The sequence below is a fragment of the Eufriesea mexicana genome, unplaced genomic scaffold, assembly GCF_001483705.2.
Source record: "Eufriesea mexicana isolate 0111107269 unplaced genomic scaffold, ASM148370v2 scaffold8839, whole genome shotgun sequence".
Taxonomy (NCBI): Eukaryota; Metazoa; Arthropoda; class Insecta; order Hymenoptera; family Apidae; genus Eufriesea; species Eufriesea mexicana.
Window position 1 is genome coordinate 230,530 of NW_016916568.1, and position 13,655 is coordinate 244,184.

Sequence of the window (13,655 nt, forward strand, 5' to 3'; positions counted from 1 at the left end):
GGAGTGAGTGGACTCAAGCGAAAGTTGCCATTTCTACGGCTTCATATACCTGCGCAGCAGCCAGCCACGAGCTGGGACGAGGCGGAGGAGGATCTCGGCCATCATCATTCTCATCACCATCACCATCACCATCATCATCACCACGTGTTTCCGCATTTTCATGTACCCACGTTCACGTTCACCGCGCCAGCCACCGATGGTGAATCTGGACGCAAGTTCAACTTTGGAATTCGCAGGCATTCGCAAACGGTTAGTCGTTGGCGTGATTTTTTAATCTTCTTCTCTGAGACAGAGGGAAATGCTTTTGCCTAATTAACAACGAAACGATCGAGCGATCGCAGCCTTTCAGAACCGATGTTTCAGATTTCTTGGCGTTGATCGTGCTCTTTCTGATGGGAGTTGAGACTTTGTGATGTTTTACCAGCGTTTTTATTGTAGTTTCACTTAGATCATGCACACTCCCCAAGTCTTTTGTAAGACAGCTAACTTATTCATTCTCTAACCAATCTCCCGACTAATTTGATTTTGATTTTTCAGCCGAGATGCACTTGTATCTTATTAATCGTTCATTTTGTACCCTTTTATTTTTCATTTCTTTGCATTTATCGACGAATCGCTGGATCCCCGGTAAGCTTGCAAGGCTACTTGCCCCGAAAATGAACAAAACGAGTCAAATATCGAATTTCTTTTTGAAAAAGACAGGATCCGAAAGCATAAAACGTTAATAAGTGTTTCATCCTAAATATCCTCGCGACGCTGCCTCATTTGCACTGAAATTGGACGTGAAGTTCAGTGATTCTCATTGAAAGGGGACTCGTTGGAATGCCAAAATGTTTTTAACGATCTTAAAATAACGACGTAAATGCAAATGTAGCGAACGCTTTTAAAAGTTCGTACATCCAAAAGTTAGAATGAATGGAGCAGTGACTGAAAAAGTATTATAGTGATCGCGTTTGTATTTTCATTATCAGAATTCTTATCACGTTTTTGACAATGAACGAAAATTTCGATAATTCATGTCCAAATAATTCTTATAAGTACTTAATATAGCGGATTTATGTTCCTCATTCGTTTGAAATAATTTATTGCATATTCCAGTGTCATTGATACCCGTTCTAAGTAGTAAATTTCTGAGCAAGGATATTTGCACATTGTCACGATCAGCGGTCATTAATCATCATTCGTGGTAATAGTTTTTCGTATCTCTGAATCGTTCAACTCTGTCACGAGTCTTCGAGACTTCCTGTATCGTTCATTCAGACATTTGGCATTCATTGTTTGGATTTTTTGGCATGCTCTATTTCGAACTTTTGGCGCACCAACGAACATAAATTTCTTTACGAGTCTTGAACCAACGAAAAATGATAATTGATCGTCATGTAATTACGACGTATGACTCATTTTATCTGTTGAAATGTCTTTGTTGTATCTAGCTTTAGTAGATTACGAATATTCTCTTTCTTAGCTACTGATTTAAGAGCATTCGAGTTTTAGGTATTTCGCAAGATCATTGCTTATCCGTGCTCTCTTAATTTATTGACCAATTTAGATAAAAGTCAGAGTAGAGTTTAATGCTGTCGTAAAGTATTACATTGTAATCGTTACGTATCTTGAAATTTTCTCGAGGCTCTTTGAACGATTAAAGAAAGAAAATTCTTCCTCGACGATATAAATTATTATTCTGGTTCATTGATCTTTAAAGGGCGATCTTCTTTGCAACGTTAACGGACAAAAGTATTCGACACAACGGTATGAGAGTTACGAAATGCGTTGTGTAATGAGATTTCGTTGGACTCGGTTAAAATCGATCCCACCGGTTCATATTCATAGCGATATCACATTCATTCGCGAGTAAGCGGAATTGCATCGAGCACGTGATGCAAAACACACGTCAGGGTGTTTTATCAGAATAGGTTCTATCAGGATCCAGTTATGTCTGCGTTTCAACGATCGCGGTGACTCGCATGGACGAATCAAACCCGTGTGCGAGTGAAAATTTACTTGTGCGTAATTTTTACTAAATTGCCATTAACGTTCAGCTTAATATTTGTATTATTATTTTCGAGAACTTTTCGCCGTTCTGCGCGAAGCAATTTTGACACGTTCTACTCAAAACTTTGCCAAGGGATTTCATCGATGTTTGATATCATACATAAAATTAAATTGTAACGAAAGATAAAATTTTATCTTTGCATTTAAAATTTGTAATTTTAAATTAAAGACGATTTTTCCTTATATTGAAAAATTTTAAAAAGAGAAAATAAAAATTTTTCTGTTAAAAATAATTTTTCATCCGTGCAATATTAAAATAAAATTTAAAATAGATTCGTCTAAATCTTAATATGCTTGTTGTGAGAAGATAATTAACGTGGATGAGTTTTCGAAGAAGAAAACTGTCGAAGAACGTGTGAAAGGTGTAATCGAAGCTTGAAATGTTAATTCGTTTTAGTGACGTGTTAATAATATGTTTAACAACTTTATAAACAAGACTGAAATTTGTCACACCATGTTCCCCTTGTGAGACAGTGCTAATTATTCATAAAAAGGTAGTCTGCTTCGTTTTACTACTTAAAAATCCAATTATTAAACAAATATCCAACTGATTCGCTTAATTATTCATTTAAGCGAATTTAATGGATTTGCCCTTTTATATAACAATTTGCTTATTTTTATATCTTTTCCTTTTCTTTCTTGCTTCTCCTTTTTTTGGACCTCTCTGCGAAAACTAGTGTACCGAAATTGTGCAACGATACCTAAGGTTCCTTTGTATCTTACCCTCTTTATTTGCCTTTCAATCAACGTTTCCCTCGGCTCTGATTCATTCTTTATCGTTGACCCATATTCTATTGTGCTCCTTTTAAATATGTACAAGCTCTGCGTACTGGTGTTCCTCGGTTCTGCGAAAATTACTTACAGCCACAGCCTACGTGTTTCCATTAGTTGAAAAACATGAAAGTATTTCACGATTTTTGCTGCGAATAAAAATCAGCCTTACTAGCTTGAAAAATGCTCAATTAAAATATTCACGTGTATATATCGCGTGGATAGATCTAGCTTTATTGATTTTCTGACTCTGCTGTTGCATTCTATAATAAGTAAAATGGAATATCTTAATACGATACAATTCGAAATAACCTGTTAGATCTAAAGACACAATTCTCTTGAAAAGTTAGCGATTATGAGACTGGTTGAAATATAAGTTTAATTATAAAAGTAAATAAAAATCTTAATTATTTATATTATGTAAGAATTGTTTCTCTCTTAAAGACGAAATATCGAAATCATATTTTTTCTCTACGGTTATTATGTATTGCTTGTATATCAAAATATATATAAAATTTTGTTTCTGATAGGGATTTCAAGTATTGTTACCTGGATGGATCTTTATCCGATAATTGATTTGTACATGCCATTACTTTTATTTGCTTCCCAAAGAATGATGTTAAATTTTACCGTGTAAACTATTACTTAGCATTCGGTCCCGTGTCGAGTGCTAAATGTTTCGATATCTTGCACGGTTCCAGCAGCAATTATCGCGATTCAAGTTCATCAAAGCCTATCATACTTCGAATTTCAAAATATTTTAAAATATTTCAAAATCAGAGCAGACTAAGATTTATATATAGATACGTATAAAAATGGAGAGTGGCCGAATATTGATCATCTATAAAATACGACATTAAATTATGTAATTTAATTATTGGTATTAAATTCGCCTTAAATCGGCGCGTCGATGACTTTCGCAGACTGTGCCTCTACTTACACAGCAATTAATTCGCTTCGCTGCGGCTTTCGATTGGAGAACACGAACGTGATAACTCAGTTCAGAATTGTCGCTTGCCCGTTTTAATTTTGCTTATTTTTCTCCGCAGACCTTGCACCGGACTGACTCGATGGTATCGCTCTGCTACCGATCTCTCGCCAGCTATATCACAGATGATAATCTCGCTGGTCTCCAAAACTTCCTCGAAAACAAACGAGTACAGATCGATGACCGAGACGAGGTAACGTTAGTAAAATAACCACTCAAATTTGGGTAAAAATAGTTAGCCTTTTGGTAGTTTGGCCAAGGAAAGATTAAAAATGGTCCTGGATACATATCTAATTGGTTTGACTTAATTTTAAATTTCTTCTTTATAAAAAGATGAACGAAATTCAATTTATTTCACATTTAAACAGTTTAATTTTTTCCTAATCACGGGTAAATACATTTAAATAAATGTGCCTATTTTCTTTTTTTACTTATTTTTGCAAGCAATTTAACATGACCTGTAAATTTCCGGTTCTAATTCATAATCTTAGCTTTGATAATGTTCGAACTAATTTCTCTACAATTATATTTTTAGATGGTTGATTTTATTATTCTTGTTTTAGAATGGTAGCACAGCCATCATCCTTGCAGCAACTAAGGGGAAAATACATTTTGTGCGAGAGCTCATCAATCATGGAGCGGATGTTAATGCAGAAGATGGGGTTAGTACTGTCATTATATTTTATACGTTTCTTTTTCTTTTTTTCTCTAATCGTACATCAATTCAATCTCCTCAGGATAATTGGACGGCGTTGCTTTGCGCTGCTAAGGAAGGCTACACGGATGTGTGCCTTGAATTACTCGAGCATGGCGCCGATTTGGAGCACAGAGATATGGTATGGTCTTTCAATTTGGTTTCTAAGCATAACAAATTCCTCTATATCAAAAATAAATTGTTTCCTGTGGTTTTGTATTTTATGATGTTATAATGTTTCATTTTTTTGTAAATGAAATTATTGACAATTATAAGAAAAGCGTGCAGTTGGTAAGCAGGGAAAATGTATTTTTAGGGAGGGTGGACAGCACTTATGTGGGCAACGTACAAGGGTAGGTCGCCGACGGTGACGATGTTATTAGCACGAGGAGCCGACGTCAATGCACATGGAAATTTTCATATATCTTCATTGCTATGGGCCGCAGGCAGGGGTTACCCTGACATTGTAAAGGATCTTATTGCTCATGGTGCAAAAGTCAATGTCGGCGATAAGGTAACTTATTTTTGGTACCTTGAAAGCCTATGTACGATGTATTTCATAGAAAATTAATTGAAGACATAAAAAATGGATGCTATAAAATATATCGTTTTATTTCTGCATGTTTTAGACAAATATGTTGTTAGACAAATATTTGTAAATATAGTTTACCAATTTTTAGTATGGTACAACAGCATTGGTGTGGGCGTCACGCAAAGGTCACGTAGAAATTGTAGATAATCTTTTACAAGCTGGTGCTAATGTTGATACTGCTGGCATGGTAAGATTTCACTTCTAATATTCATGTAACTGAATTAATAAAGGATAATTCGCTTTAGAAATAAAATTACAAAAATATATAATTCAGAGATACTTACTAATTACAGTCAGTAAAATAATCAATGAATTTTAAATCTAATTTATTAAGAAACTAAAAATTCTATAAAATAAAACTTTATATTTAGTATTCATGGACAGCTCTTCTCGTTGCCACTCTTGGAAACCATGTGGATGTAGTACTACTTCTTTTGGAGCACAAACCAAATGTGAATGCGCTAGATAAAGATGGTTGCACTGCCCTGGCAATAGCCTGTCGAGAAGGACATCATGAAATAGCAAATGCACTTTTGAACGCTGGTGCTTATGTAAACATCCAAGATAGAGCTGGTGATACGAATTTAATTCATGCCGTAAAAGGCGGTCATAGAGGAGTAGTTGAATCTCTATTAAAAAAGTATGCTGATGTCGACATAGCCGGCAAGGTAAAAACGTTAATTATATATTACTTGATGCATTCAATTTTTATACGAATATAATTATTTAAATGCAAAATATTTTATTTTTCTTTGCATTCAACATTACTTGATAATTTTTAATAATGTATTTTAATCAGCATGTTGGAATAACCATTTAAATTTTGTGAATATTTTAGGACAAAAAAACTGCAACCTACATAGCAGTTGAAAAAGGCAATATACCAATACTGAAGTTATTATTAAATGCTAATCCAGATTTAGAAATTGCAACAAAAGACGGCGACACTCCGTTATTACGAGCAGTTAGATCGCGAAACGCCGAAATTGTCCAATTGTTACTAGACAAAAAAGCTAAAGTATCAGCTACTGACAAAAAAGGTGACACGGTATTACACATAGCTATGCGAGCAAGATCAAAAGCTATTGTCGAGATATTATTGAGAAATCCAAAAAATAGTCAACTACTTTACCGTCCAAACAGGCAAGGAGAGACTCCTTATAATATCGACATCAATCATCCAAAGACAATTCTTGGACAAATATTTGGTGCACGTATGTTGTTAATTAATAATTTAAATTAAAGTAAATAAAACAAATTATATATATAAAATAAGCCTATTTATTTAAAAATGTATCATTTTTCTTTTCATTTACTGAAATAATGATGTTTATTTTAGGACGTCTCAATACTAACGAAGATAATGAAAATATGCTTGGGTACGACCTGTACAGTAGTGCGTTAGCAGATATCCTTAGTGAACCATCACTTTCAACGCCTATAACTGTTGGCCTTTACGCAAAGTGGGGTTCAGGAAAATCGTTTTTGTTAAATAAGTTAAGAGGTAATATTTACTATGATTAACAAGTAATTAGATTGAAAATTAAAATTGAAAATTGTATAACATATTTGTATGCTTGTACTAATTTTTTCAGAGGAAATGAAAAATTTTGCTCGTCAATGGATAGATCCTGTATTCCAATTTTCTTTCTTACTATTCGTAGTAGTAACTCACGTATCCTTATTAGTGGGTATTACAATAGGTCTTGCCCTTCAATCATGGGTCATTGGTCTTGCATGTGGCATAAGTCTTATTATTATTACATACACCTTTTTGATACTTATTTGGTATGCTAATAAAAGGTAAAATTACAAATTTAAAAATATATGTTTCATATATTTTTAGAATGTTTAATTTTTAAATATTTAAATCATAGATACGATTGGTATTGGCCATACAGCTTTACAGTAGCTCTAACTACAAAATTAAATTCATTGAAGCTACTATTGCAAGTAATTTTTTGCCATCCTCCTGGTGGTCGGGTTCACGATGGTGTCACTGTTCAGCCAATAAAATTCTATTTCACTGACCAGACTCGAGTCGGAACAACTGCTGCCGGAGAAAATGCTGTGGTACAAATGGTGGGATCTCTTTATGACTCCATTGAGAATGATTTTGGTTCTTTATCTACGCGATTGTATAGAGCATTCAAACCAAAACCGGATAAATCGACGACAACGTGGAAGTGGAGACACCTTTGTTGTTTACCATATATCGTTATATTCGAATTCTGCTTTTGCAGTTTACTCGTTGGAATCTCTGTACTTACGATCTACCTCATCGACATTTCTAGCAGCGAGTGAGTATGCAGTGAAGATTGATTATTCAAGGAAAAAAAAGAACAAGAAAGACACTTTCATGACTTACTTTCTTGATTTTGAATGTCGTAGACCAACAATAGAAAGAGTTACGGCACACATTATTATGATAACTGTTGCCTTAATATTAGCTGTTAGTATAATAGCAAACTTATATACATGGAATCGAACATTGCAAGCAGTTGTTTTCTCTCAAAGGCGGCATTTGCAACGCAGCATTTCTAAGTTAGAGACTTTAAAAAGCGAAGGTTTTATACAAACGCTAAGAAGCGAAGTCAGTTTAATGACGGAGATGGTATATAATATATTAATTGAATAATGCATTTTTCCCAAATGTAACATGCTAGTACTTAACAAAATTTTTATAAAAAATAACACAGGTTAAATGCCTAGATAGTTTTATGGCGCAACAAAGCAGATTAGTAATAATTGTGGATGGTCTGGATAGTTGTGAACAAGATAAAGTGTTATTAGTTTTGGATGCTATACAAGCACTATTCAGTGATAATGGATATCCATTTGTTGTTATATTAGCAATTGATCCACATATTATTGCCAAGGTAAATGACCAAGAAAATGTATGGGATATGCATGAATTGATTTTTTCAATGATATCAAATTTTCTTCCTTACATCTAGGCAGTGGAAATCAATAGTAGGAGATTATTTACAGAGTCTAATATTGGTGGTCATGATTATTTACGTAATATGGTACATCTTCCATTTTATTTACAAAACAGTGGTTTACGGAAAGTAAAAGTTGCTCAACAAACTGCCCAACATAGTAGAAAAACTGCGTGGACCGAAGCCGAGGAAAGTGTTAATTACACCGCCACTAGTACGATGCATCATTCTGTTTCTAATAGAAGACTTAGCACAGAATCCGGTATAATGAACAGCAACGAAAAATTAAAACCACAAAGTAGGAAAGGCAGTAGAAAATTACGATTAAGCGAGTCAATCGCCAGTAGTATCGGTAGTAATTTGAATCGATTGGGTGGTGCTCAGGATCTTAATAAAATGCTTCTCACTGACGATTACTTTAGCGACGTGAATCCTCGTAGCATGAGAAGATTAATGAACGTCGTTTATGTCACTGGTAATAAAAAAATAATTGTTCTCGAAGACATATATTTTTATGTGCCGTATTTATTTATAATATATTATATCTCTCTTGTTAGGGAGGTTGTTAAAAGCATTCCAAATTGATTTCAACTGGTATCATTTAGCGAGTTGGATCAATATCACCGAACAATGGCCATTTAGAACGTCCTGGTTAATTCTTCATTATGATATGTATGAAGATAGTTTAGATGATTCTACGTCGTTAAAAAGTCTTTATGATAAGTACGTTACCTTTAAATAAATTGCATATTTCCATTTGTTAATTTATATTTAATACTTCTGTTCAAATTATTAGAATACGACCTCAAATTCCGGTACTTAAAGAAGTTCAGCCTTTGTTAGAAATGGATAGAGATGAACGTAAACTGGATATTTTTCTGACATTTCATCGTTCCAGTTTACTTGTTAGTGATATGAAAATATTTTTGCCATTTACAATAAATCTCGATCCTTATATTAAAAAGAAAATAAAAGAGGAGCAACAGAGTATGGAAGAAGAGACAGGACTTGGTCCATATAAACAATATAGTCCTTGGACTATACACAGTAATAATCATGAACCTTGGAATGTAAATAGAAGTAGTTTAACAAGTCGAACAATGAAACTTGTTAAAACACCAAGTTTACAAGGACATGTACCGGTACCATCAACGCCATCATGGTTGCAGCCTTGTATACAGCCGACATTTGATTGGCAGACACCACCATGGGTGCAAATACCTCCAATGGAATCGGCGGTTAAACCACTTTCTGCAACTACAACTTTACCGGTATATATTATAATATTAAAAAATTAGTACCATTATTACTTTTAATATAATAATTTTATACTTTTCTTTTTATTTTCTTTATTGTTTTTTAGTCCGACATTTTGGAGATAAGACTTTCGTCTTTAACAGTAAACGGAATTTGCGATCTTATTGATAGGATCGAAAGTATAAATCCCAATCAAGCACCACAGTACAAACAAGTGATTAAGGAGAATAACATTAATGGTAGAGTTTTATTACATTGTGAATTACAGGAGCTGAAAAAAGTAAGTTTTACATCTGTGACGTTAAAAGATGCATTATAAAATTAATAATAATATTTTGTATTTGCAGGTTCTTAAAATGGCTTTTGGAGATTGGGAATTATTCCGTATGGTGATTGTATCACTTAGAGAATTAGAAGTTTCATCGTTTAGTACGCATGAAGAAGGCTCACGAAGTGTTCGCTTCACTGTAGGATCAGAACAAATTCAACGAAAAGGTACACTTAAAAACGGTCTAAATAAATGAGAATGTATTATAAAATTATTTTTTTATTATTATTCAATTACAGATCATGCTTTGCAAAGTACTTCGATACGCGTACCAACGCATGTTGAAAAAGAAAAAGGAACATCAAGAACCGATGGTCCTTCAAGACGAGATCAAACGAAACAATCTATTATGGAAAAACAAGTAAGCTTCTTTAAATTATGTATGAGTAAACTCATGTAAATATATGTATTCTAACGATTAATTAATTAATAAAGTATAATTCTCATTACAATCGTGCTTGGTTCTAGTTCCAGGTAAGCAAAATTGTATTTAACATTTTGTGTTAATTCTTTAACGAAAAGTATAAATAATTAATGTAAAACAAATCTAAAAATTTAATATTAATATATCAAATGTGGTTGAAAATTAAGTAATTAACTCATCTTCCAGGTAACTTTAGAAGAACAGATGATATGTGGAGCACTGCAAACTTTAAATGAAGAAGCATGCGAAGATGTATTAGATGTACCATCTTCTACAGTGGTACCATCAGACTCACTCTCAGGTGAGCCCTCTTCCCTACCACTTTCACTGCCTCTGGTTATAGTTCAAGAACCACCGCAGCCAGACCAAAAGCGTGACACCGTATTAGAATACAGTACAAATTTTTAATGAATTTAAATGGGATATAGGTGTACAATTCGATCATGTATCGTGCGCGTACAGCACCGATATGACCACATAGTATTCGAAGATGGGTGTATAAAATCCATCACTTGTAATGTTTCGATTTTCTTCTGGTCAATATAACTGTTGCTTAGATGTTTCTTACTACACATGTTCGTAGATAAAATCGTAGCAGTATTAGCAATTGATAGGTACCTACATGCAACAAACAGTCAATAAAAATTTAATTTATTTATAAACATACATATTTTAAGTACAATACATGTGATAGAGATTAAAGGATTTATTACCACCTTTATCCTAATCTTGCCTCTAAATATGTCAAATTTTTTAAAATGTGCCAACGTCTTACGAGAGACTGTATTATTACTATTAATAAAAAATATAAAATGAATATTTGTTAAATAGGGAAAAACATCATTCATTGTAACATATAATACTATTATAGTAGTGATTTGGATGTATGCGTTACCATATCATACAGATATCATTTTCGTATAGTGATTTGGTACATTAACTAATGATGTAGTTTGCGAAAACAAATATTGTGTCATTTTGTATTCCTAAAATTATAAAAGATATATTTTTCGTATTCCTGTCATAAATAATTTGATGCTAATGCTTAATTGGTCATTGTACTATTAATTGTAGATTCACAATATACTTAAAAATACTGTATTTTTCATAATGAACATTTGTAAAACAAACTGTGATAATAAGTTCTTACTCTCATTAATGTTGGACGAATATATTTCTTTTTGGGATGTTTATGCTAATAGATCTTGAATATTTAGAAAGATAAGCTTCTACATGAAAACATTTTATATACCAAATTAAATGTTATAGTTATATTTTCTCCTTTATTCGTGTTTTCTTTTGTACTGTATGTACAATTATTTTACTTAAATTGTTGAATAATTATATTATAAGTGCGAATGGCAATAAAACTCTTTTGGAAACTTAAAATGATATTATCTTTCATAGTTTAGATCTATAAGCTTAATGGGTATACATATTTTCATTTTATATTTTTATTAAAAATCGCAACAATATTACGAACAATTAAATCATTTCATTAAATAAAAAAAATTTAGTAATCGTATTTCATTTAGGAATCCTTGTTTATAATATTAAATGCTTTATTATACAGTTCTTAACGAATAAACATTTTGCTTATATTTAATGCATTTTGCAATAATGAAAATGAAAAACTGGATAACATAAAGATTTGTTTTAGGATCTATGTCGACGGCTCCTCAAGATACAGATTATGTGATACTTCAATCTAATCCACTTCTGCATTGGGTACCAGTAAATGATGAGCCTGAAACGTCAGATGACAGCTCATTTGAATCCACAGTTCATCTTCAACGTACAAATTCGCAACGTAGTATTACATCTCAGCTAAGCACTAGATCAGCATGTTCGTTCGGACGTAAAGATTTAAAAAAAAGTGCAGGCAATTCCACTGGTAGTAGACCGGCATCGCTCTTTGTGTCTCCTCCGTCTTCTCCCAGACCTGCCTTCAGATCCAAGTCAACAGATGAAAATTATGTAGCCAATAATATACCTATGAAATCAACTATCTCTACGCCTATGAAGAAACGCCGCTCAACATCAACATTAAACGATGAAATAGTTCTATCAGTCCCTGTTCCAAACTCTAGCCTAGAAAAATTAAGTAAATTGAAAGATCGTTTAATGGGCACTTTACCTTCTTCGCCAGTTCCAGGAGAAAGCGAGGATGAATCTACACCGTTAGTTTCTGAATTATCTACCCCAATTCATTCACAATCTGATAGCGTGTTTAAATACGACAGTAGTGAGGAAAACAGTAGCTCAATTTCTTCAAATAAAAGTTTACCGCGTGATGGAGAACGATCCATTGATGTTGTTGATTATACAGACACGGTTAGTTTAATGGTGCATGAGTCTTCGCATGTGCAATTTCTATCACAACAAGACACTGAAGAATGGGACAACCCTGAAACACCTGTTTGATACCATCTACTGAACAATTGTTAGCAAATCTCGCTGACATGCAATAATATATATTAAAAAACTTTAAGTAAAATGGTACTTAAATCGAAGTTTGTGATATATATTTTAAAAAGTAGTCAAAGCAGCGATTGAAATCTTCACTCTGTACATAATAAATAGAAGATATTAAATTACTTAGATAAAGCGTTCGAAGGTGTTCATGCATCACACAGAATAATATTAGATGATGCTGAAAGAAAGTAGAGAATGCCTTTGTACGACATATGTACAATATGTTTGAGTTCATTTTTACAAAAGATATTTTTGATCTCTATGGTATAACATTCCTCAGTAATAATTTTAAAGCATTTAATGACGAAAGAGTAATAAATAATTAATAGTTTCTTAAAAACGGAACTGACAGTAACGTAAAAAAACGTTTCTTTTATCTTACTGTAAACATACTGAAAGATTAATTTATAAATCAATTCACGAAAGCAGTAATGAAATGTAAAATACATAAATAAACGTAACATATTTTAACACATTGTTGATAAAAAAAAAAAAAGAAATTATATGTAACAAATTCTGTTTGGTTTATATCGAATGGTATTAATTTTATTCATTAAGATTAATTGTCAAATATGTCATGGTAGATATTGCTGATTTTTACAATTTATATACAGTTAACAACATTTTATGACAATTATTCGTGTTGATAAAATACAGATTTCCTGTCTTTCCATGCTTTCATTAATACGCACGTAACGTGAAGTAATAAAGTAGATCTTCAAAGCCAGATAATAAAACATTAATTATCATTATTAAATTTCTAAATGACTATCAAAACTGTCATTGAATGATAATGTATATCTTAATTTTGTATTATGCGAGTACTTAAATTTTGACTATAAATTTTGATATAAATGTTTACTAAACATTAATTATGCCGTGAAAATCCTTATGAATTTTTATTGTATAATTTGCTTTTGCAAAGTTATAAACAAATGTTATTTTCAATATATCTCAATGCTTAGTTTATAAAATACATCGGACAGTGAATAAATATATCTTTGAGGAATTTATAATGCAATTTTTTAATAATACTTTTTTATTACAAAGCAAAAAACATAGAACATCGAACAACGCCTTATTCTACTTTCGTAAATGCTCATACGTGGAATACAATAAGTACTTGAACAGC

At 32.6% G+C, this 13,655-nt stretch overlaps 1 protein-coding gene across 8 annotated transcripts in view; it reads left to right on the forward strand.

Annotated features, from left to right (window-relative positions):
• The window catches only part of Arms (Ankyrin repeat-rich membrane spanning), a 36,449-nt gene extending 23,857 nt beyond the window's left edge, over positions 1-12,592 (forward strand). For 6 of the 8 annotated variants that reach the window (XM_017907734.1, XM_017907736.1, XM_017907732.1 and 3 more), the window contains 20 exons: positions 3,873-4,004; positions 4,375-4,473; positions 4,549-4,647; positions 4,822-5,019; positions 5,186-5,284; positions 5,469-5,765; positions 5,936-6,311; positions 6,437-6,601; positions 6,693-6,900; positions 6,975-7,397; positions 7,489-7,711; positions 7,797-7,976; positions 8,055-8,514; positions 8,597-8,762; positions 8,836-9,310; positions 9,403-9,576; positions 9,644-9,791; positions 9,864-9,985; positions 10,235-10,349; positions 11,709-12,592. In XM_017907734.1, coding sequence (XP_017763223.1) covers positions 3,894-4,004; positions 4,375-4,473; positions 4,549-4,647; positions 4,822-5,019; positions 5,186-5,284; positions 5,469-5,765; positions 5,936-6,311; positions 6,437-6,601; positions 6,693-6,900; positions 6,975-7,397; positions 7,489-7,711; positions 7,797-7,976; positions 8,055-8,514; positions 8,597-8,762; positions 8,836-9,310; positions 9,403-9,576; positions 9,644-9,791; positions 9,864-9,985; positions 10,235-10,349; positions 11,709-12,472 — 4,902 coding nt within the window. In that variant the 5' untranslated portion in view covers positions 3,873-3,893 and the 3' untranslated portion in view covers positions 12,473-12,592. Of the gene's footprint in view, positions 250-2,505; positions 2,547-3,872; positions 4,005-4,374; positions 4,474-4,548; positions 4,648-4,821; positions 5,020-5,185; positions 5,285-5,468; positions 5,766-5,935; positions 6,312-6,436; positions 6,602-6,692; positions 6,901-6,974; positions 7,398-7,488; positions 7,712-7,796; positions 7,977-8,054; positions 8,515-8,596; positions 8,763-8,835; positions 9,311-9,402; positions 9,577-9,643; positions 9,792-9,863; positions 9,986-10,234; positions 10,443-11,708 lie in introns of those variants that run through there. The other 2 variants (XM_017907738.1, XM_017907737.1) reach the window with 2 other exon arrangements.
• The last annotated feature ends 1,063 nt before the right edge of the window (positions 12,593-13,655 follow it).